General features: G+C 48.8%; 12 protein-coding genes across 12 annotated transcripts; 3 read left to right on the top strand and 9 right to left on the bottom strand.

Annotated features, from left to right (window-relative positions):
- Nucleotides 1-23: 23 nt before the first annotated feature.
- cat1 (catalase catB) lies at nt 24-2,426 on the bottom strand (the record flags this gene model as incomplete). The annotated part of the gene is made up of 6 exons (XM_056968085.1): nt 24-169; nt 271-999; nt 1,094-1,103; nt 1,168-1,332; nt 1,387-1,802; nt 1,850-2,426. The coding sequence occupies 6 exons, from the start codon at nt 2,424-2,426 to the stop codon at nt 24-26; spliced, it is 2,043 nt and encodes a 680-aa protein (XP_056820881.1).
- Nucleotides 2,427-2,990: 564 nt separating this feature from the next.
- Nucleotides 2,991-3,386, bottom strand: N7477_006421 (uncharacterized protein; the record flags this gene model as incomplete). The annotated part of the gene is made up of 1 exon (XM_056968084.1): nt 2,991-3,386. One exon carries the CDS (start codon nt 3,384-3,386, stop codon nt 2,991-2,993), a length of 396 nt encoding a protein of 131 aa, XP_056820880.1.
- A 510-nt stretch (nt 3,387-3,896) lies between these two features.
- On the bottom strand, nt 3,897-4,579 carry N7477_006420 (uncharacterized protein; the record flags this gene model as incomplete). Its single annotated transcript, XM_056968083.1, has 2 exons — nt 3,897-4,117; nt 4,171-4,579. 2 exons carry the CDS (start codon nt 4,577-4,579, stop codon nt 3,897-3,899), a joined length of 630 nt encoding a protein of 209 aa, XP_056820879.1.
- A 1,288-nt stretch (nt 4,580-5,867) lies between these two features.
- On the top strand, nt 5,868-6,302 carry N7477_006419 (RICIN domain-containing protein; the record flags this gene model as incomplete). The annotated part of the gene is made up of 1 exon (XM_056968082.1): nt 5,868-6,302. One exon carries the CDS (start codon nt 5,868-5,870, stop codon nt 6,300-6,302), a length of 435 nt encoding a protein of 144 aa, XP_056820878.1.
- Nucleotides 6,303-7,039: 737 nt separating this feature from the next.
- Nucleotides 7,040-8,123, bottom strand: N7477_006418 (GroES-like protein; the record flags this gene model as incomplete). Its single annotated transcript, XM_056968081.1, has 2 exons — nt 7,040-7,835; nt 7,900-8,123. 2 exons carry the CDS (start codon nt 8,121-8,123, stop codon nt 7,040-7,042), a joined length of 1,020 nt encoding a protein of 339 aa, XP_056820877.1.
- Nucleotides 8,124-10,082: 1,959 nt separating this feature from the next.
- N7477_006417 (cupin domain-containing protein) lies at nt 10,083-11,193 on the bottom strand (the record flags this gene model as incomplete). The annotated part of the gene is given in 4 exon segments (XM_056968080.1): nt 10,083-10,289; nt 10,375-10,492; nt 10,504-10,683; nt 10,736-11,193. Coding segments are annotated over 4 exon segments (963 nt in total), but the record flags the coding sequence as incomplete, so codon positions are not given.
- A 1,206-nt stretch (nt 11,194-12,399) lies between these two features.
- N7477_006416 (Sodium/calcium exchanger membrane region) lies at nt 12,400-14,272 on the bottom strand (the record flags this gene model as incomplete). The annotated part of the gene is made up of 5 exons (XM_056968079.1): nt 12,400-13,320; nt 13,369-13,564; nt 13,615-13,617; nt 13,676-13,757; nt 14,095-14,272. The coding sequence occupies 5 exons, from the start codon at nt 14,270-14,272 to the stop codon at nt 12,400-12,402; spliced, it is 1,380 nt and encodes a 459-aa protein (XP_056820875.1).
- A 1,257-nt stretch (nt 14,273-15,529) lies between these two features.
- Nucleotides 15,530-15,854, top strand: N7477_006415 (Glucose-methanol-choline oxidoreductase; the record flags this gene model as incomplete). The annotated part of the gene is made up of 2 exons (XM_056968078.1): nt 15,530-15,683; nt 15,715-15,854. 2 exons carry the CDS (start codon nt 15,530-15,532, stop codon nt 15,852-15,854), a joined length of 294 nt encoding a protein of 97 aa, XP_056820874.1.
- A 235-nt stretch (nt 15,855-16,089) lies between these two features.
- Nucleotides 16,090-17,211, bottom strand: N7477_006414 (SDR family oxidoreductase; the record flags this gene model as incomplete). Its single annotated transcript, XM_056968077.1, has 3 exons — nt 16,090-16,857; nt 16,907-17,144; nt 17,192-17,211. 3 exons carry the CDS (start codon nt 17,209-17,211, stop codon nt 16,090-16,092), a joined length of 1,026 nt encoding a protein of 341 aa, XP_056820873.1.
- A 220-nt stretch (nt 17,212-17,431) lies between these two features.
- N7477_006413 (cupin domain-containing protein) lies at nt 17,432-18,049 on the bottom strand (the record flags this gene model as incomplete). The annotated part of the gene is made up of 1 exon (XM_056968076.1): nt 17,432-18,049. One exon carries the CDS (start codon nt 18,047-18,049, stop codon nt 17,432-17,434), a length of 618 nt encoding a protein of 205 aa, XP_056820872.1.
- Nucleotides 18,050-18,792: 743 nt separating this feature from the next.
- N7477_006412 (DUF427 domain-containing protein) lies at nt 18,793-19,251 on the top strand (the record flags this gene model as incomplete). Its single annotated transcript, XM_056968075.1, has 4 exons — nt 18,793-18,873; nt 18,930-19,035; nt 19,086-19,166; nt 19,220-19,251. The coding sequence occupies 4 exons, from the start codon at nt 18,793-18,795 to the stop codon at nt 19,249-19,251; spliced, it is 300 nt and encodes a 99-aa protein (XP_056820871.1).
- An 85-nt stretch (nt 19,252-19,336) lies between these two features.
- On the bottom strand, nt 19,337-19,909 carry N7477_006411 (cupin domain-containing protein; the record flags this gene model as incomplete). Its single annotated transcript, XM_056968074.1, has 1 exon — nt 19,337-19,909. One exon carries the CDS (start codon nt 19,907-19,909, stop codon nt 19,337-19,339), a length of 573 nt encoding a protein of 190 aa, XP_056820870.1.
- Nucleotides 19,910-20,160: the final 251 nt, after the last annotated feature.

Genomic DNA, 20,160 nt, shown 5'->3' with positions numbered 1-20,160 from the left:
ATGCTATCTATAGACAAAGCCACCTACGCATCAAGCGCAAAGCGATCCAAGAACTTGAAGGTCCGCAATCCTTCCTTCAAATCGTCACCAAATCCACCACCAACCGAATTCGCAACATAAACTCCTTCCCTCTTCGTAGAAATCTTCGCCGCGCTCAACACGGTCTGCCCTGTCCAATTGCCCCAATTGCCTTACCGAACCTAAAGGCATCAGTCAAAATCTCCAAAGGCCGTCCAGCAGGATACAAAGTAGAAGCTCCCTTCTTCGCACCCTCAGAGCTCGAGCCAAACAATCCTTGCGCTCCATCGGCAATGACCACCGCATCGAAATTAGTCGCATCCGAGGCCGAATACGTCTGATTCACACCATTCGCCATCCGCTCACCCACAACAACAACATCAACGCCCGCCGAGGAAAGCAGACTCTGAAGCTGACTTCCATACGCAATAGAACTAGTATTCGAAACCGAAGCCAGAATACCGACCTTCAACCCGTCCAGCTTCAACAACTTCTGTCCGAACGCACCAATATGCGCAGTTGTGTTATCATGATAGTAAGTCGGGTCCGGAGACGGAGCATCAACCCCAATGGCCTCGGCGACACGTTTCGCAAGATCATTACTGATTCGATTCAACTGGATAATCACGTTCTCTCTCACGACCTGAGAAACCACGTTCGAATTCTCGAATCTCATTGCGTCGACGACGAATTGCTGTTCGGCGGGAACGAGCGAATTCCAGAATAATCGCGGCTGAGACCACGCATCGGCGAATGTTGAGCTGACGCTTCGCACGAGTCTTCCACTTGTGCTTCGGCTGGGGGTGGTGAAGAAGCCGTTTCCGACGGTTTGATTGGCTTGTTTCGGGGAGCCGGCGTTTCCTGTGTTGGGGGTATAGGCGTCCTTGTTCAAGGGGATGAACATTTGTCCGGAACCGTCACGGTTGTTGTTGTGGATTGGGACGCGGGGTCGGTTGATGGGGAGTTGTTCGAAGTTTGGTCCTGAGTGGCGGTTGAGTTGAGTGTCTCAGGTAGGAGAAGAGGCGGCCTTGGAGGAGGGGGTCTTCTGTGAAGTCAATGCCGCGGACGATGTGACCTGGTTGGAACTGTAGGATGAGTGTTAGTATTTGGGTTTCCAGTGGAGTCTTGGGGGTGGGCTTGGAGGCGTACCATGACTTGTTCGGTTTCCGCAAAGTAGTTTCGGGGGTTACGGTTAAGTTGCATCTTGCCGATAGGGGTGATGGGAACTAGTTCTTCGGGGACGATCTTGGTTGGGTCGAGAAGATCGAAGCCGAAGCGTAGTTGGTCATCTTCTTCCATGATTTGAACACCGAGCTGAAGGTTGGTTAGAGAGGAGATCTACTTATAACGGGGTAGGAAGGTAATTACCTCCCACTCGGGGAACCGGCCAGCTTCAATCGAGTCAAACAGATCTTGACGAAGGAAATCCGCATTCTTGCCAGCGGTCTGCTGCGCCTCTTCCCACACAAGACTAGCCTTGCCTTGCAAAGTTTTCCAGTGGAACTTGACAAGCTTCGAAGTGCCATTGTTAGTGACGAAGCGATAGGTGTGCACTCCAAAGCCGTCCACATGGCGGACTGATCTCGGAATCCCATGTCCGGCCATTGCCCACATCAGAGTATGCAGGGAGCTGGGCTGTTGACTGAAAAAGTCCCAGGCCGAGTCATGGGCAGTGGCAGCCTGGGGGATCTCATTATCACCACGGGGCTTCACGGCGTGGATCAGGTCCGGGAAGAGAATAGCGTCTTGGATGAAGAATACGGGAATGTTGTTGCCGACGATATCTGACCGTGTTAGATGGGGGTTCAATGGTAGGTGGTATGGGCCATACCGAAATTTCCTTCATCTGTATAGAATCGAGTCGCGAACCCGTGTACATCACGGGCTGTGTCTGCACTGCCGCGGCTGCCGGCGACGGTAGAGATTCGGACAAACATGGGGGGTTTCCTTGCCCTCGGCGGAGAGGAAGGAGGCTGCGGTGATGTTGGACCAGTCGCCGTAGGATGTGAAGACTCCGTGGGCACCGGCGCCACGGGCGTGAACGGCACGTTCGGGGACCTAGACGACATTGCATCAATAAACCGAGATCGAGGATATGGTGAAGTACTTTCAGATGAACATACCCGCTCATGATCAAACCGCTGAATCTTCTGACGGAAAATGAAATCCTCAAGCAGTGTCGGGCCACGCTCACCAGCACTCAAACTGTTCTGATCTTCAATTGGGCCACCGACGTCGGAGGTCATGAACACGTCTTGATCATTGAGGTAGAATTGGGACAAGAACTCCTCAGTATCGGAAGTGGCATCGCCACTGTCACGACGCTCCAGAGCAGACGTATCACCAGTCATGTACGGACAGGCCGCATTGGCCACGCCCAAGAGGCCGAAGAGGGCAAGCATCTGCATTGCAAAGAGTCTTGACCTGAGAAAAACAAAACACAATTGAATTCGGCACTTGAACACCCGGGCACAGGCTACGTTTAAATCTATCGACTTCAGGGAATTGATCCATGCAACTGGGTCCATTGTAGCCAATTGCCGGTCTGATCCGAGATGAAAACTAGGCATCATCTGGGCGTGGGCTAGACATCCAACCAAGGCGATGTGATTATACTAGCAGCAGGGGCTAGAATCCGAAACTATGTGACACAGGTGGATCCCCCTCTCCTCGCTGCTCATTGAGAACGTGTCACACAATGCGCTTTTCCAGGAATCGTTAGCTCGTTGACAGCGGATCAGCCACCGTGTAAGTGGTCCGAAGGTTAATTAAGGCTAGAGGCTGCAGGATCACATCGACATAGGCGGAGACTGAGCAGTGGTTGAGCTTCGAGTCGGGCGACGAGACCTGGGCGACGGTCTAAATTCGGAAGAACCCAGAATCGGGGCCGAAATGGTCTCATCATAGTCCATAGAAAGCCAGAGACAAGTGTTGAGGTGGATGGGATGATCTTGGCAGTATCGTCAGGTTATTCAGCGAGGGGACGATCGTTGACGAAGCGAGTGGTTGAGGCCGCGGTGCTTGGTAATAGCGTCTTGGAGCAACGGGTGATGTGCAGGAGATGTTTTGCTACCGTTCACGCGCTTGGTAAACACGGCCTTGGCATTGGCCTTGAAACCAGTCGTTCTCAATGAGGCCTGCATGGCGTCGCATCTCTCGGAGTGGGGGATTGCAGTGGTGTTTTGTAACTCCGGTGAAGACAGGGATTGTCTCACGTTGATCGCGTCTGTCATGAACATAATCGACTCTCCTTCGAGGACACGGAGATCGAGGTGCAAGGTACAGAATTGTAATTTTACTGACTGCATCGCAGTCCCCCCTGCAGTGCACATCTTCCCTGTTCTGAGCACGTACTCATCCCTCCGCATTTTTGGCCGGCCTTGGCTTTCGCCCGGTCGGAGACCGGTGAGCTGCAGGAGGGTGATTGGCCGCTGCGGTGTGATGGCCGAGAGTTGAGATTTCTTTTGAGCTTTGGGAAGACGAGATTGTGATTATAATTAGACTGGTGGAAGCTTGCTGCACGGATTGCGAGATGTTTTTGGCCTTGGATGGGGTGAGACTGCGCGGGGTCAACACAGACGCGGGCGGAGGTTCTTGGCGGGCGAGATGTTCCTACCCCTGAAGTTGATGTATCATAATTGTAGCTCTGGAAAGGATTGAAGGGTGCAGTGGTGCCGTCCAGGGGAAGAGTATTTTGAGGACATGTTGATCAGGTTGGAAAAGATCTTGGATGAATCTTGGAAAGTCTAGGGCGGTTCACCGGGCTGTACCGCCTCATCAATTGGATGATCCAAACTATAGCTCAACGTCTAGTCCTTAAGTCTGTTGTTTCATACTATCTTATGTGAACTTCCGGACCAAATACCTCGAAAACCTCATTAGACCTTAACATATCGTCTCGCCATCGCAGCAACATCACCACTGTCAGGTCCCGACTCGTCAACAAATCCAAACTTGGCATAGAGCGGCGCCCCAGCCTTACTAGCATCGACATAAGCTCCTACGCCATGTACATCGGCCAGATCACAGCCGTATTTGACCAGCATCGATCCAGCCCCGCGTTTCCTGTAATCGGGGTGTGTTCCTAGCATATCCAGGTCTGCACCATTAACAGCTCATCAACATTAAAGACAAAAGACACTAGCGACCTACAGTAATTTTTTGTATCACCAAAACAACGCTGTCGGTTTCCTTCGAGCTTTGCGACGAAGTCATCGCAGTCTTGCTTGTTCATATCTTCATGCCAGGGCGGGAACCGACGTCCTCGCTCTTCGGGCATGGACAGATCCCACTTGGCATACGCGACTATCCGCGGTCGGCCATTGGCATCTTTCGACTTAGGGTCGATCACCGTGACATAATGCTGAAATGGCCTCTCGCTCATATCCTCACGATTCGCATCGTCCCACCACTGGCGTACACCTGGCGTGTCGGGCCAGATGTGTCGCGCAGCGGGATCTGTGAATGCCTCGTACCATAGGGTGGTCAGGGCAGGAATATCTTCTAGCGTTGCTCGCTCTAGAACTAACGGACTTTCTTCAGCCACCAAAGTGACTGTCATCTTGCCTTTTGGGGGGGGGAGGGGAATATAATGGTGAGATCGATTTGGTAGTTTAGCTGGGAATGGTGGGGGGGCTCCGCGGTCGCTCATCTCATGGGGTTTGTGATCGATGTAACCTATGGCGAGAATACGTGGTCGGAGGTATTATTTACCGAGAATCATGCAGGTCCGAATGTGGATGATCGTTCTGTGATCGATTGATTCGCTCTGAACGCCGCGCCTCAAACATGTGCAAACAGAGAATCTGAGGTCCCGGCCTCCGACCAAAAAAGCAAACACTTCTATTGAGCTGAACCCGCAAGGCTTTGCATACCAGGTCTTGTATCCGGACTTTGACCGCCATTTGGATCCATGAATTACAGCGCGACCCGATTAATGATCGGTTGCAATTTAGCAGAGAGATCTTGTGCTTGAGATCAGTCCAATTGAGATAATTTTGTGGCGTGCATGGCTTAAGTGCGAGCTGAAATATTGAGACTAGATTTCAGCCACTTGCAATCGCGCGTGGCTCCTCCATCCGTATGGTCAAATTGCCATTCAAGCGTTCACTATCAAAATGAATAGCCTCTTGATGGCTTCTGAAATAATTGACCTCATTCTTCAGATATCGGCGCTTCGAGGACTTTCAGCCTCACGCAGGGATCCACCTCGCCCGACCCAGCAAAGGACGATCGTGCATCATGTGGACCCTCAATTTCGATAGTTTGAGATATTTCGTGTAGATTTAGAAGATCGTACTTGAGTATACTTGAGCAATGCAGGTTGGGCTTGTGATCCAACCATGATTTCGTCGGAAGCACGGAACATCTTCTCAACGCGTTGCTGGCCTCTGGCATAGATTCTCCGAAGCGGCATGGATGACAAGGTCAGTCATCAGCAGAGATTATCTACTGCCCACTCTCATTGAACGTAAACTGATACGTTTTGATATTATTGGTCACACATGTTTGCTATGAGTGTCATCACATTCATAAGCACATCCATCGACAAATCCACTTCATCTAGCCCCCCTGCATAATGTGAAGCTGGTAGTCATGGCGAGAATCATATTGGGGTGCATATATCTCAACGCGCATGCCAATAGTCTATGCAATTTTAACTTGATGATTACTGGATTGTTCGAACAGGTCGCTGATGCTCAGCATCTATATCGGCACCGAAAGCTATAAATATTAGGCAGTTGTCGCTCCTTCACCTCGAGTGTAATCAAGATCATCTTCACATTATCTGAACGCAGCCAGGAATTGCGCACTTCAAACCTTTCTTCACAAACAAACAACCCATCAAAATGAAAGCCTTTTTCGCCTTAACCCTCGCGGCCCTCTGCCAGTCCGCATACTGCCTGCGAGAGGGAACCTACTTCATTGGATCCGCCTCCAAAGTCCTGACGGAAAGCATGCAAGAGCATGGAAAGCCTCTCTCCTTCGAAGCCAAGGAAGGCCAGCCTGGCCAGATCTGGTCCTTCACACCCCAAGAAGGGGGCTACTTCGAAGTCCAAAACAACCTTGGTGGATACATCAACTGCGGTGATTCCAAGGCTGGAGCTACTTGCTATGCAGGGGAGAGGCCTCAATCCTTCTTGCCCGAGTACCAAGGTGGAGATAGTTATGAGCTTGTTGAAGCGGGAAGCGGCTACTTTTTGCGCATCGCCGAGAATGGGCAGCTGATGCTCGCTGAATATGATGGTGGTGAAAGCGAGCGGTTCAACTTGGTCCGGGCTTAGGCCCCAGAAGCTGGAGATGAAGAGTGACTTGGCTGCAATTCAAACAATTGGCGGATTATAGAGAAAGGAGACTGAGTTTGTGTCAGGAGCATTCAATGAAGACGTGCTTGAGTGGGCTTTGTGCGTACATACTGAGAGGCCAACGAGAAGAAACAGTCGCAAGGACAACACTCATTGGATATTATTATTTCTACCTGTTTGTAAGATTACTTAGCCTACTTCTTCCATGGCATTAATCCATCACTCTTACACATATCTCCATCTTCAGTCATTTTCTCTGCCACCACGTACAAATCTATTGCTGAGTCCAAACTGGAAGAAAAGTTGTGAGAAATCCATCCTTCAAGTCTACCTGCATTAGATTCATACGCAACTACATGAACAGGATGACGCCTACCGGGCGAGGGCTTTTACTTTTTGGGCTGCTGCCACTTTCCTTGGGTTTAATGGGAAAGATTCATACCTAAGTCTTTGCAAGAAGTCCAATACACGCATTGATTCACACATTAGGCGACTAGATCTCAGCTAATCAAAGGAGTAAACTTGGCATTAGGCCATAGTGAAGTCAAGCGCGCTCTCGTATTCACGTTTTGAGCGTGAAAACTTCAGCAGAGAGAATATGACCTAGAGCAACCGAAAACGAGGAAACAGAAATCTAGAGAAACTCTTGTAAACGATCTAGAACGATCGGACATGAGCGCGGTCATTTTCCAATATCCCTGACCCATGAGCAGAAATCAATCTTCTTCCACACCGTACAGCACTCCGCGATATCGAGTTCTTCCCATTCTCAACTTCTCCATGCTCCTGACAATGCCGTCAGCGGTCAACTCATCCCGATCAATAACAGGACTGATGCCGTTTCTTGCCGCGAATTCCAACATCAGCCCGTACGATGCTGTCGTCGGCATAGCAGAAATAAGACGCATTCCCTTGACCAAGAACTTCATGTACGAGATGGTCAACTTGGTTTCGAAATCGGTCGCCGTCATAGGGAAAATCGTAGCACCAGCTGCCATGATCGGGATGAAGAGATCCCAATCCGGGCTCTGTGAAGTGGTGACAAGAAGATGATTCAGTTTCTTCGAAACGATTAGCTCCGACTTGCCTTTAGTGGACACGAAGTGGGATGCCCCTAGTTCCATTGCCTGATCCTTTTTGGAATCAGTTGTACTGAAGACCACAACTTCGCACCCCATTGCCTTTGCGAATTGGATAGCAAGATGTCCGAGCCCACCGACGCCAACTATCCCGACTGTATCACTAGGTTTGACACCGTGAAGCGTCAGAGCGGACCAGACAGTGAAACCGCCGCACATCAGGGGGGCTGCCGAGGCGGATGAAAGGCCTTCAGGGATAACATGCAAGAAGGCTTCGGAACGAACTGCGCTTGTGGCGAAGCTTCCTGAGTCAAGGAAGTCTTGGCCATAAACTTGAGGATTTGGGCTTTCGCATCGGATGTGGAATCCGTTAAGACAAGAGGGGCAATTGCCGCAGCCCCCATTCACGTAGCCCCAGCCCACCCTGTCTCCGCTGGGAGGATATTAGTCTTGATCAGGGGAATTCGAAACGCGATTTGTTGGGAGGAGGCTCTTACATCTTCAATTTTTTGGTGTCAGGGCCGAGCTCCTTGACGATGCCCGCTCCCTCATGGCCCAAAGCAATTCCCGATCGAAGATAGTGCTCATCGGTACCACAGACTCCCGAATGTGTGACTAAGATCAACACTTGATCTTTGACGAGGGCCGGTACCTGGGTGACGGTCTCGACGATATCCCCCGAAGGGGTTCCTCTGAAGACTTTAAACTCGTGGGCACTCATGATTGTTGATTATAAAGAAGAAGATCTAGAAGCTCAAGCCAGATCCGAGTATCTGATAGTTTGAATAGCAGGGGTGGGAACAATTGCTTTATATAAAAAAAATTGTATAGATCCTCTCTGCTCTGCGCAAGTTCACACAGGAAATAGTAGTATCAAGTCCGATATTACGCTAACTCCGATCACCGCTCTCGCATTGGGCCCGTCCTTCTCTACATGGGGTTTTTTTCCCTCAATTGAAAAAGAACAAAAGACTTAGAGTGGCTGTTACGTGGTACTTTGAATATGACCTGTAACACTCTATGAAGCTAAGCTTTTCAATAACAGTCTGACTGATACTGCTTTTGGGCGGTACTTTTAGAGACACACCAAAAACAGCCTCCCTTGTGGGCAATATTCGACTAATGTCTGATCTTCGAGCGTTATCGGACCCAAGTTTCTGGTAAGTCTGCTTTTCAGGAAAGTGAGGTGAGGCGGACATTGGCTATCCGTCAAATTCACGAGTATTCTCTCAAAACGCCATTTGTATGAAGCATCGCGGCTCACCGAGCTCGGGAGTGCACGGAAGATCTTAGCCGCGTCATCAGAGTAAGTGGATATCTAAGCATTACCAAAAGCAAGTATATGCGAGTCAAAGGAGCGTTCAAAAGATGGCAGAATATTGACTCTAGGATTTTGATTACTCAACAAGAATCTGCGGATGGGCAAAAGCCTTGATTCCGTTAATTGTGGCTGCGTGTGGGTCGTCGGACTTAGTGGACGAAACCGATAGTGAAGTGAAGTAAGTTTTACGGCAGCCAAGGGTCTGGGAAGAAGACTTAGTGTTCTGACTTTGGGGAAGTGGATACATAGTCAACGTTCGTAACAATCGGTCGTGCGCCAAGCAATATGTCTGAGACGGAATTAGGGGTTAACATGCTTCTGCAGCGCCTGCGCTGACATGCCAAGATGCGTATTCGTCTTCAAGTCGGTCCCATACAGGAGCGAATGAAAATATAAAGTGCACAACTAAAATGTCACATGTTTTCAATTGATGTTGAGTGATGGGTGGCTTATGCAATGCAGCCTGTCAGACACATAAATTGTTGTTCCCAGTCTCATCACAATATTTGCCCAAGACGACTTGAAATCAAATAGAACCAATTCGCCTTTTCGTTGATACTTTACATCAAGAAATGGTACAAAAGAGAACAAGGAACAGAGCTCAATTGGTGGTCGAACTAACTATTCAAGTTTGAGTTAGTCAATTGACGTGCAGCCAACAACATTTCTGCTGGATTTTGCATTCTCTTGAGTGATTGTGCTTAAATATGATATCAGATTGAAAACTGATGGCTTAAAGTTGCTGCGGGGCCATTGGCGGGCAAATGGAAATTCCCTCGCTAGGTGTACGCCATGTTTGGGCCCATCACTGTATTCACTTCCATTAATTGCTTGAACCTCAATTCAGACAGCCAAATCGTTTCCACAGCGATATTTGAGGGCGTAGTCCAGAGAGAAATGAAGAAAGAGGGGAGAGGGGTTCTAGACGATGAGGCGTCATCACGAGAATATTGAGCAATGTTGAGGGACCAGCCCCCATCATGCTTGGCCGAGCGTAGGACAACATTGATCTTCAATATTACCGGTGACAAACCAGATAAAGAATATCACAGGGTTAGGAGCTTATATGGACCGCTCACCCTCTGCCTCACATCTGGCTTGGTAAGGGATTCAGAACATTCTAGTGGATCGCACTAAGGGGATTGACTTGACTGAGTGACAATCGGTAAGGAGCTCAAGCCGCTCAGAGGCGTGCTCAAGATCCATCAGCGATTAGGAAACGGCGAGGAGTAAGCACTGACACAGCAACGGGAAGCTAATAATTGCCATAGATTATTCTATCTATATACGGGAAGATAAAAGACCAAATCACTCCAATCAGTACTTGGGGAAGGTAGTAAAATCCCAGCTCTTTCCACCACGGATCAATTGAGAGTCGACACCCTTGGAGCCACTGCTAACATAAAGCACATTCGTGAACGCGACGGAAGTATAGTATGTGAAAGGAATGTTGGCAGGAATGAATGCTACGTCACCGTTGTAGAGAGTAGCCTCAGGGTAATCGCCGATCTTGATAGAAAGAACACCCTCCAGAACCTCAAATGCAGCAGCGCCGTTCAGGGTCCACTGAGGGGGGGTTGGTCTTAGTAGCACGACTGAGGATCATAGCGGAAAGAGTGTAGTTGGTGTCCTGGGACTGCTTGGGAGTGACAAGAGGCTGAACAATCTGGTAGCCGTACTTAGAGTTGAGGTATTTGGGTCCGTAACCATTGGCAATGAAGTAGGGCTCGCCGGGACTGCCAAGCTGGTTGGCGCCGGTGTGCCATTCGCTGTCATCGACGGGGCAGTGCCGTTGACGAGGTCACGGCGAGGTTCGAAAGAGAGTTGTGCATAAACATCATACTTCTGCAGAGATGAGATGACGGAGCCACTGGGGCTGGAGGAGCCATTGCTAGCCTGGGGCACAAAGGGAGTGTCGGTGCCAGAAGTATAGTTGGTACCGAGGGCATAGAAAAGATCCCTATAACATACATCAATGAATGGTTTCTGGTTGGCTCCTGAAGAGAACCTACTCGAAGCCTCCCGGTGAGATTACTCCAACCATTTCACAGTCGGGGTCAAGAGTCTGGAAAGTGTGGGTGGTGTTTCTGGGGACAGAGCCATAATCACCCTGGGTGAGAAGACGGGCCTGCTGCTCACTATCGCCCTTCTGAGCCCAAAGCTGGAAGCGACCCTTGTACGCGAAGAAGTTCTCATAGTGCCTGCGGTGAATACGGGGCAAGACGCCCAGGTCACCACTAGAGGGCGAGTTGGTGCTCATCAGAGTAAAGGCATTGTCAGAAGAGGAACCAGTGACGGTGAAGCGGTACAGCTGGCTGCCAATGGTCACCGCATGCGAGTTCGCATAGTGAGAAATGATGTAGGGGCGCGGCGAAGAGGGCGCATTCTCAAGGTAGAGCTCCTCGAGGGTCTGCGCCTGAGTAAGTCCAGCGCCGAGAGAGGCAAGAATTAACAAGGATGAAGTCAACATTTTGGCTGTATACTCACTGGTCCGATTGAGAAACCGTCCGTTGACGGTCTATATGAGTGTTGGAAACTGTTTCTCGGAAAATCCGGCGCATTTTGAATGGAACAAAAGTAATCAAGGACGAGCTAGCAAGTGGTGGAGTCTTAACTAGCTAATGTTCTCCACAAGCATGAGACGCTCGTGGGCTAAGTTCTTTCACCATTGAACTGGAATGATGAGAGAGACTCGGTAAATCCGGATCGACGCAATCTTCAGGCACGGGTTCCGCTTATTGCGACTCAAAGTTCAACCTTCGGTTGCGGCTGCCCGGGCCCACTGTGACGATGTTCACCAACAACTAAAAGAATTACCGAGAACCACGAACACAAGTCAGGGGTACCGGGCTCCGCGAGGAACTCTGGAACGCCAAGGGTCAGCTTATAGTGTTGACAGTAGAGCGATTAGGCTAGTTAAAAATGACGCATGCAGGGGTTTCTGCATCCTTCACGCAGGCCGGTGTTTCAGCCAAAATTGGCTCCATGCGCGGCAGGTTGAGACCCAGAACGACCTTAGGGGTCTTTGCGGTAGCATTTCCATGAATAAATAGAGTCTCGATTTATCGCTGAATTCCTTTAACTTTCTCACTTCAGCCGTAGATTGAGCTCCTTTAACAGTTTGTGCAGAATTCCGAACGTGGCTTGTGTTGGGTTACGGGATGCCGTGCAGATATCCACTTCTCCACGCCCGACCGGGGCCTGAGAGCGAGACACGAAGCCGCCACAAATGCGAACAAACTACCGGCATCTCGGTATTGTAACAAGCTTTAGTGTCAATACAGGATTTGATATAATGCCTGGCCATCAGCTACGGAAAACCTACCATGGCCCTCTTGTTCTAGCTACTAGTGATTGTTGAAATGTTCATTCTAGTGAGACACAATGACTCTTTTGTCCGGGAAAGAGCGGAGTCCAAAGGGTCGAGTTTTGGCACTAAATTCTACCTAATTATGTACATGAATCAGGATGCAAGGGAGAGTCGAGCCGGCAATGGCTAATTGCAGGTGGCGTTTTGGCAAAAAAAAAAAAGAATTGAGCTGGGTCTCGGACTTATGAATGAATGGAATAAGCAGGGCAGCAGGCTCAGCGTGAAAGCAGCATACCTTTTGAGAGATGCATGTACCGAGTAGGAAATCAAGTAATTGGCAAAAGGAACGCCCCAACCCTATGAAAGTCAGCTTTCGAGAACAGCAAGTACCCCATTGGTCAAAACATACGAGATAGCCGCAAAGCAAGCACAAAGAATAGCGCCCTCCAACCAATTCGTCTTTCCCTTTAAAATAATGAAACTGACCAACAGTACAGAACCGACCAAGGTAACCATCCCGAAGTAATCAAAATGCAGAGTCATAGGCTTATTCAGAGCCCACCCAACGAGCACTATCACCGGTGCAACCAAGAGACCGATCTGAATCGCAGAGCCGAGGGCGACGCTGATTGCCAGGTCCATTTGACTTTTCGTGGCGACAATCACGGCTGTCACATTTTCGGCTACATTTCCAGCGACTGGGATAATGATTAGACCCACGAATGATTCGCCGAGGATGCCTTTTTCGTTGAGAATGGAGAAACTTGTGGAGAAGGACTCTGCGCATATCGCGATGAGAATTGTAGAGGCGATCAGCAGGGAGAGTGAGAAGATGCGGTTCGCTAGGATCATGGGTTTGCAGCGATGAGAGTCTTGAGTGTCTTCGTTGTGATCGTGCCATATTTGATAGTCTGCATCGTCTTGCTCGGCTGAGCCAATAGGGACCATGGGGGTACCCGGCTCCGAAAGTGTGATAATAGGTACTGATGTTGAATTCAAAGACGCATGAGTTTGCTGCATCTCAGGATGGATCGGGGTGTTGATGGAATCTGTCTCGGGGTCATGGTGGGACTCAATGTCCATGAGGTGATCATAAGATGACCGATTTTGGGCCACCACATCCTGGAGCCGAGGCACATGAGACCGAAAGAGATGCGGATGAGTCTTGAACTGGAAAACAAGGTACAAAAAGTAGATGATGAGAAGGATGACGGAGACACCTCTGCTGAAGGCAAGAGCCATCCGGTCCGCCGAGGCAACGCTTTTCACGCTACCATAGAAGGCACTCTATGTGCTGGTTAGACCCAGAACTCTGATCAATGCACGGATACGTACAGGAATCATGAGAGACGACACTGCCAGGTTCAACAAAACGACAAAAGATTGAGTCACATCATTGTTGTATGACTGGTCCGGAGAAATGATACTGCCAGCAATGATCGCAGATCCAAGGACAAGAAGGAGATTGACGAGAACGGATCCGAGAAGGGATGCTTGGACAACTTTTATGTTGTTTTTCATGAGTGCAGTGCTAAAGAAAATAAGTTTCAACTGACATAGCACAAGTCAAATTTCTCTTACATGCTACGGTATGAGTTAGTATAACAGGCATTTGAATAGTGGGAAGTAAATTATCACTCACAATATAATAAGCTCAGCCAGGTTACCGATCGTGATATTTAATAAGGCCCCGGAAGTCTCGCCAAGATCTTTGGAGATTCTCTCTGTCGCAAAAGTAAGAGTGATCGATAACGGTATAATGGCAATCAAATTCCAAATGAATATGAATAATGCAGGAGCCTCAGCAATTGACAGGATGATTGCGACAGCAGAAAAAGCGAAGCCAAGTAAATTCTTAAATGACAGCAGAGCTTTGCCATGGTGTTTATATGCAAGAGAAGGTCTTTGGCAAATCCTGCAGTTGTATTTCTTTTGCAATGAGTCGCGATTCGGAAATAATTTCCTGAACTGTTGAGAATTGTCCTGAGCGACCGTGGCGCGTTCTGAATTGTCCAAAGATGACATTCCAAGGTTAGCTGAATATCTAGACTGAGAACGCACGTGCCGACACAACATGCGTGTACTCGACGACTGATTCTGCGCGGAAGATGTGATATGAATTACCGGAGTTGCGAATTGATTCAGATCTTGAGATCAAAGTTTCTTCTTCATCATATTGTGAGCTTTCACAAAAGTCATTTTGAAGGTTTTCTCCCGCTCCAATCCCATCCATAACCATACTGAGAAGTCTATACAGTCTTAGTCTTCAAAGTGCCGCGATCTAATCCCCGGAAGCTCCAGGGCTCGATTGAAAGAGGAATCAGATACGACGGGCGCAGCCTGGTGCGAATTCACTTAAATAGGAGATTGATCCCCGCGTGCCCCTTTTGATGCTCACGTACCCCTATAAGGGGCACCGCCTTCTTCTTTTGGTTTGATTTTCGTAAAAATGCCAAGGTTCGCCAAGATTACATTCACCGCCACATTCGCTGATTCAATCGTATCTCCAAGGGCACGCATTTACATTAAATGTCCTGAAGTTTGACGTTGGAAAACATACAGACACGAGACAGCCGACTTGAGAAAAGAAAATTTATCTTTGCAAATTAACTCTTCGGTGGAAATTGTTCACTGTTTATATTCTCCTCAATAGGCTTTTGAGTTGCTAACATCCATCTGTTAACCTTCTATATTTTCTGTGGCATGTATCAATAAGAAGTATGTGAGGAGTGTATGGCCCTGAATAGTCCACATGTGAGAGAAAAATGAGGTTTCATCTCAAAAAATAAGGAGATTCTTGCCTTTCAAAACTGGACCTGGAATTCTGCCGGAGAAAAAAAACAGCGGTGGGGCTCTCAGACGGCAGAAAAACTTGCTAATCCCAACTCGGAAGAGGCGATTCATATTTAGCACTCAAAACATGGTTGCCACGTATGCAAAAAGCCGATTCGAGTACGATTGCCATGCAAAAAATACCAACCTTTGGGACGGCTGAGCGATTTGGTCAAGATGACACCCAATCGTGGAATTTTGATAGTGCGATCTATGTGCCTACTTTCCTTTTCAGGACTAGCCCAGTCCTCTCGTACGTTCTCGTATTCATTTCCCGATGAACTCTTATGGACCATAACATATCGCTCAGAGGGCTACGTGTGATGTGACAGGGGACTTTCCTTGTCTGCTACTTTGAAATGTGGATATCCACAACGTCATCAACTTTGAGGCAACACGAAGGCTTCCTACCTATGATGAGGGAGGGGCATGTTTACAATGTAAATGATCTCGTTCTTGAACCCCGGGCCTGATTATCAGGAGACGCCGACTTTTGGAAAACGGCCTGTGCTTCGCTATGAGTCAATCGCTAGCAGTCGCAAAAGTGGGCGACAATCCTATCTCCGCAAGTCAGCCTGAGATAAGTTGACGTATGTCTCACTCCCAAGTCCAAGTAACCCTTGACTCCGCATCTTCCCCGCTTCAGTAATCTGCCAAGAATATCATGACTCGCTCCATCCAGGACTTCGCCAAATTGGCATTTGATTGTATCGTCGTGGGCGGTGGCACCGCTAGTTTGGCTGTAGCGGCACGTCTAAGCGAAGATCCCAAGATCAACGTGGGGGTTATTGAGGTGGGACCATCCGCTCTGAACAATCGTGAGTGGTGAGTCCATAAGTTCTTGCAAAGGAACTCACTACCAGAAGGCAATCGGTACCTCCACTATGGGTGCCAAAGAAGGAATCAAAGATGGAGTTGTTGTTGAGCGACTCCGCGTTTACGGCATCCATGGCCTCCGAGTCATCGACGCAAGCATCATGGCTTTATAGATTAGAGCACAAATCCAAGCAACTGTCCATGCCATTGCAGAAAAGGGATCAGCGATGATCCGGGAGTGTTGGGTTGAGTATGAGTAGAGGAAACACAAATATCTTTCAAACTCATTTCCGAAAGTCCACAAGTGCACCCATGAGTACCATCATCTTCGTGAGCTTTCATTACCCGCATTATTGGCCCAAGTTATCTGCATACTGCTACCAACGTGTCACAAATCAAAACTCCGACTTAAGTAAGTGTTTCCTTCACCTGTCCGACCAAATCTATCACTGTCTCCTTAAAGGTCCGATACTTAACACCCAGCTCCGTCGCAACTGTCTCTCCATCAACACCATACTCCGCACGAGGCCTCCCTCCACTCTCATAATTGCTAGTCACAGACTTCCTCGTCCAGGGAAAAACCTCTTTCATAATATCAGCCGCATACTCATAGGAGAATGGCTCAGGTGCAGCAGGAATGAATCTCTTTCCCCCTGCCTCCGGAGTAAGAAGAGCCTGGACGTGGGCTTCGGCAAGATCACGCGCATCAATCCAGGCAGGCACTCGTGCCCTCGGAAGCGGATCCACGCCCGCAGCGACGGTCCATAGTTGCGCGTTCGACTCGTTGAGCTGATCAAGACTAGGAACGGGATGAACGACAGGACCAAACACCATAGGCGGGCAAAGTGTGACGAGATCATATTGTGGTCTCTCGTTCTTGATGAAATTCCACGCGGCTAATTCCGCGAACTTCTTCGATCCGCGATATGCGATTACTGAGTTTGAGTCTGGGGAAACTGCTGTTTCATAGGTAAGTGGATTCCAATCGGCGGCTGTGTATGAGAAGCCTGGAGGAGGGGTGGTGTTTACGTCGACGACAGCAGCGAACGAGGAGGTTAGGACTATGCGTTGGACTTGACTGGTTGGCTTCGCTGAAGCCGAGAGAATAGATTTGACACCATTTATAGCGGGAAGAATGAGTTCTTGTTCGTTGTTCGTTGTGTTGTAGAAGAATGGCTGTAAGTTGTTAGCTTGGAATGTGTTTGTTGAGTGTGCAGGAGCTTACACTGGCGACGTGAATCACTGCGTCAATTCCATCCATGACACTGTCAAACACACCAATCTGCGTAAAGTCTTCTATGACCACAAAGTCTAGCTTAGAAGCGTATTGTGGCCGGGCGGCTTTCATTTGCTCGCCTTTAGAAGCCGATCGTGTTGACCCGCGGACGGAGAAGCCGCGGGCGAGAAGGTTGTCGACCACATGGGCGCCGATGAAGCCCGTGGCGCCCGTGACGAGAACGTATCTGGTGCTGTTAGCATAGGACTATATATTTCAGTTCAAGGTCCTTACGAGGGGTTCGGTGCACCCATTTTGACGATTTTTGGAATAAGAAGATGTAATTGCAAAGACTCCGCGTGGGGTGAGCTTTGGGGTTACTATCTGTTCGGATGAAGTCCGATGTTGTGGAGTCCCCCGCGCTCAAGCGTGGGCAGAAGACGTCGTTCTATTTCCATACATCCGGAGCTGATCAGAGTCTCAATTCTGCGCTCTGTATCTGTCAAGATCGTAATCTAGTTACATGAAGCAATCCTACTCCTCAGGAGGATCGTAAATAGGCCCAGCAGGTGTCTTTTCCAATCTCACCCCATCCGCAGTAACAATTTCTTTACTCGGAACGACCACACCAAACACCCTAGCAAAGTCCTTGCCACGGTTAACCCACTCATGGTTTGTACCACGACAAACAACAACATCATGCGGCTTGAGCATCTTCTCAGCTCCGCCATCGGTAACAAGACCGACAGTACCAGAGAGAACCACGAAGTAGTCGAGACTCAAAGTGCGGTGCATCCATCCCTGTTCAGCAGGCGGTAGATCGATGATGCGACAAGAAGGACCCTTTGTATCGGCCAGAGGAACGAGTGTTTTGTGTGGGTCATCAAATGGTCGCATGTTGTCAACTGGGAAGCCGCGCGACCGATGGATTTGGATGACACCGAAGCCGGCGTCTGGACCCGGGGTAGTGAAATCAGGCGCGGTATTTGGGTCGTATGGAGTCAAAATCTCATCCGATGCGAAGTGTGCCTTGCCTTGAGCGTCATGGGCGGTGACGACGCGACGAATAGGCTTATCCATGATGAAGATGCTGTTGATGGTGCTGGCGAATGTCCAAGGAGCTAAAATGATGTTGTCTGATGCTCGGGTCATTAGCTGGCGGTTATAGATTTTATAGTTCGTCAGTTTCCTATGATAGTTGATTGTTGTAAGGTTACTTTAGTGCTTAATGCCGAAAAAGAGTCAAATCAAACAACGATATTCCACTCTGCTTGATAATCCAAGATTGATAATCTTGGGGCCAAAGGATTCGACAAAGTACGAAGCAAGATACGTGATTGGAGGTGAGAAAGAAGCTACTCTTTTGGGGGTGAAGCACTATTACAGATTGAGATTAGACTATGTAGTGTAGATGGAGCTCTTGTCAAAAAATTAAAGGGACGGTTCAGCAATGGGGCCACTTTTGGCTGACAAATGGCGATGAACGAATCAATTAACCCCGTTCCAAGAGCCCAAAAACCCGATACAGTCTACCAAATATTAGAAATCAAAGGTTTGAAGCTTCGATGGTAGGAGGTTGAAATGATGCCCTCTAAGTAGACTTGAGGTGACAGTGCAAACAGATAAGCTACTGAAATCGCAAATTCCAAATACTGAATTTGGGTCAGTACGTTTGGTTCCCCTGTCTTGAGAGCTTTTCGGTTATATTTATTGATAAGGTTCCTGTGAATGCGGTTGACGTGAACTAATTGAGGTGGCATTCAGATGCTAAATTGGGAGCCTTCCCCGCACCAGTCCCCGTGACGACACCACCCATCGTGCTGACATCCTTTACAAACAACACTCTTTGATCCCACCCTTATATCCCAAGAACCAGCAAAAATCATCAAAACATCATGCCGTCTGCTAAAGCAAAGATAGGCGACGTGCTGCTCGCGGAGACAGACGTCTGGGAGAACGTCGAAGGGAATGTTTATGTACGAGCAGAACCGTTTCTGCTAAGCGAGTTGCGACTAACGTTTCGTGAAATAAGTTCCCACCAACAGCTATAAAAGATAGGTCGACCTTTGTGGGGACCAACACGACCACTCTCTGTCCTTGGAAGGGCCATGCGAAGTACTATACGATCAAAGTCGGGGGTGAGTAACTCCAATAGCCTCAAAGCCGCAGGTACTGATGACTTGATCAGACAAAGAGTTGAAGGATGCAGCATGGTATTACCCGGAGCCCTATGAGAAGGCGATGAACATCAAAGATCATGTGGCCTTTTGTGAGCTTACACTTTCCATTTGCCTTCAAATGGCGACTAACTACTCTCCTCAGATAAGACAAAGGTCCAAGTCACAGTCGAGTAGAAAGCTCAAGAAAGATTTTTCTCGATTCCAGAGTGATGATATTGTATGACAATGAGATTTTGACTCATGATTCCATAGATTGAATCTAGTTATTCTCCCCCTCATCGGACTTTGAATAAGGATCATCATAAATCTCCGTATCCAAATCCCTTCCGTTGATGGTGAGCATCTGCATTGGCAAAAACACGAACAGTAAGCGACACCAGTCCGTGGCACTTTTGTTCCTAAAGGAATGTGCCGTACCCCTCTGCACACAAACATCACCTCGATACAATACCCGACTCTCTCCAGAATCCAATATCAAATCCACCTCCCCATCCAATACAATCCCATAATCCACACTCACAGTGCGATGCATGGGCGTAACTTTCCCCGGACGAAGATCCACCATGCGGAAGACAGCACCGTTTTCAGTAGTTAGCCCGGGTGGCCGATGCAGGAATTCATCGTACATGGCGATATCAACTTCGTCCTCAACGTTGGTGGGCATGGTCGTTGTCGCGTAGAGGAGGGCTATCTCGCCATCTTCGCCGGCTGGCTTCGAGGGCATGTAGTCGGGTACTCGGGCATGGGACACAAACACTGCTTCGCCATCGGGGTTGTGTGTGGTTATGTACCGGTGGATTAGAGGGAGATTGTTCTCCCTGTGTATTGGCATTGTTTAAGGCGGGTGCCATCGGGAGATATTTGCAGCCGGAACAAGAGGTGACCTGAGATTTTCAAGACAATATGGGTCGAGGAGAAAAGCGACGTGGTTAAAATTATGAGCTGTGGTCGGATTTGGTGTCGCATCATAGTGGCATCACATCGAGGTATTCGAGGCCGAAGCCTTAGCCCACTGGAAACTTCCGTCCTCGCCACATGGCGAGCACTACCCTATACACGTGGCATGGAGATTGTGGTTCGCCT

Source organism: Penicillium maclennaniae, assembly GCF_028827695.1.
Source record: "Penicillium maclennaniae strain IBT 15551 chromosome Unknown utg000006l:1.0-2513246.0:1.0-2515036.0, whole genome shotgun sequence".
Lineage (NCBI taxonomy): Eukaryota > Fungi > Ascomycota > Eurotiomycetes > Eurotiales > Aspergillaceae > Penicillium > Penicillium maclennaniae.
The sequence above is the reverse complement of the archived record's forward strand: the minus strand, read 5'-3'. Positions and strand labels throughout refer to the sequence as shown.